The sequence below is a fragment of the Nicotiana tomentosiformis genome, chromosome 11 (assembly GCF_000390325.3).
Source record: "Nicotiana tomentosiformis chromosome 11, ASM39032v3, whole genome shotgun sequence".
Lineage (NCBI taxonomy): Eukaryota > Viridiplantae > Streptophyta > Magnoliopsida > Solanales > Solanaceae > Nicotiana > Nicotiana tomentosiformis.
The window spans coordinates 72,089,737-72,091,209 of record NC_090822.1 but is presented as its reverse complement, the minus strand read 5'-3'; the positions used below and the strand labels follow the sequence as shown (position 1 = coordinate 72,091,209).

General features: G+C 42.6%; 1 protein-coding gene across 1 annotated transcript; it reads left to right on the top strand.

The window, feature by feature from the left end:
* Nucleotides 1-269: 269 nt before the first annotated feature.
* Nucleotides 270-1,077, top strand: LOC138901651 (uncharacterized). Its single transcript, XM_070189430.1, has 2 exons — nucleotides 270-432; nucleotides 590-1,077. Exons 1-2 carry the CDS (start codon nucleotides 270-272, stop codon nucleotides 1,075-1,077), a joined length of 651 nt encoding a protein of 216 aa, XP_070045531.1.
* Nucleotides 1,078-1,473: the final 396 nt, after the last annotated feature.

Sequence of the window (1,473 nt, the reverse complement as noted above, 5' to 3'; positions counted from 1 at the left end):
ATGAACCAGGCAAAGGTCTTGGCAAAAAGCTTCAGGGGATCACTAAACCTGTACAACCGCAGAACCATGGCACGACCTTTGGACTCGGATATGAATACACCGTACAAGAGCATCAGGATTGGATACCGCCATGGCGCACCCCTTATTATCCGCTGGAACAACCCGTACCACCGCTGCACCAGACATTCCGTCAAGCTGACATGATGTGGGGAATCAAAGAAGATGAGGTTTTGGTCGGTATGAGGAAGTTATTTCTAGATGAATAAGACATGGACTGTAGTGTAATTATTGAGGAGGAGAAGGAGGAAGATCTTACCATTCAGACAATGGAAGAGGGAGTTATTCTCAAGAACTGGACTGTTGCACCATCCCGGCCTCGCCGAGTTCCTGGCATAATTATTACATATCCTGACGAACCTACAGATGTGACATGTAATGAGACAATGCAACATAAGGACTGTGATTCGGAAGATCCGAAAAGATGATGTGATACCTGATGAAATTGTCAAAGAAGTAGAGAACTTCGAAAATAAACCGAAGTCTAACTTGGAGGAAACTGAGGCCGTTAACTTAGGGGATTCTTAAACAGTCAAGGAAACTCGCATAAGCATCCATCTATCACCAACAGAAAAGGAAAAGTATATCAGGTTTCTAAAGGAGTATGAGGACATCTTCGCATGGTCCCACGACGATATGACTGGTTTAAGCACATCCATAGTAGCTCACAAGCTACCCATCAATTCCATGTGTTCACCGGTAAAGCAGAAGCTCAGAAAGTTCAAGTGGGATATGAGTTTGAAGATAAAAGAGGAGGTCACCAAGAAAATCAAAGCCACGGTTCTCCGACTGGTTGAATACCCGACCTGGTTAGCCAATATTGTGCCAGCTCCAAAGAAAGATAGGAAAGTTAGAGTATGTGTTGATTACCAAGATCTGAACAGAGCGAGTCCTAAGGATGACTTCTCGCTGCCCAACATACACATACCGATTGAAAACTACACCAAGCATGAACTCCAATCCTTTGTCGACTGTTTCGCAGGATACCATCAGATTTGGATGGATGGAGAGGACGCCTAAAAAACTGCCTTTATCATACCGTTGGAAATATATTGTTACAAAATGATGTCATTTAGTTTGAAGAATATTGAGGCCACCTATATGAGGGTCATAACGACTATCTTCCATGACATGATACACAGGGAAATAGAAGTGTACGTGGATGATGTTATCATTAAATCTAAAAGGAGTTCGGATCACATAGCAGACTTGAAGAAATTTTTCGACCGGCTTCGAAAATATAATTTGAAGTTGAATCCTGCAAAATGTGCCTTTAGAGTCCCTGCTAGAAAGTTGTTAGGTTTCATCGTCAACCGGCGAGGTATTGAGTTAGACCCGTCAAAAATCAAAGCTATCCAATATTTGCCGCCGCCAAAGAATAAGAAAGATGTGATGAGTTTTCTATGGCGCCTCAAT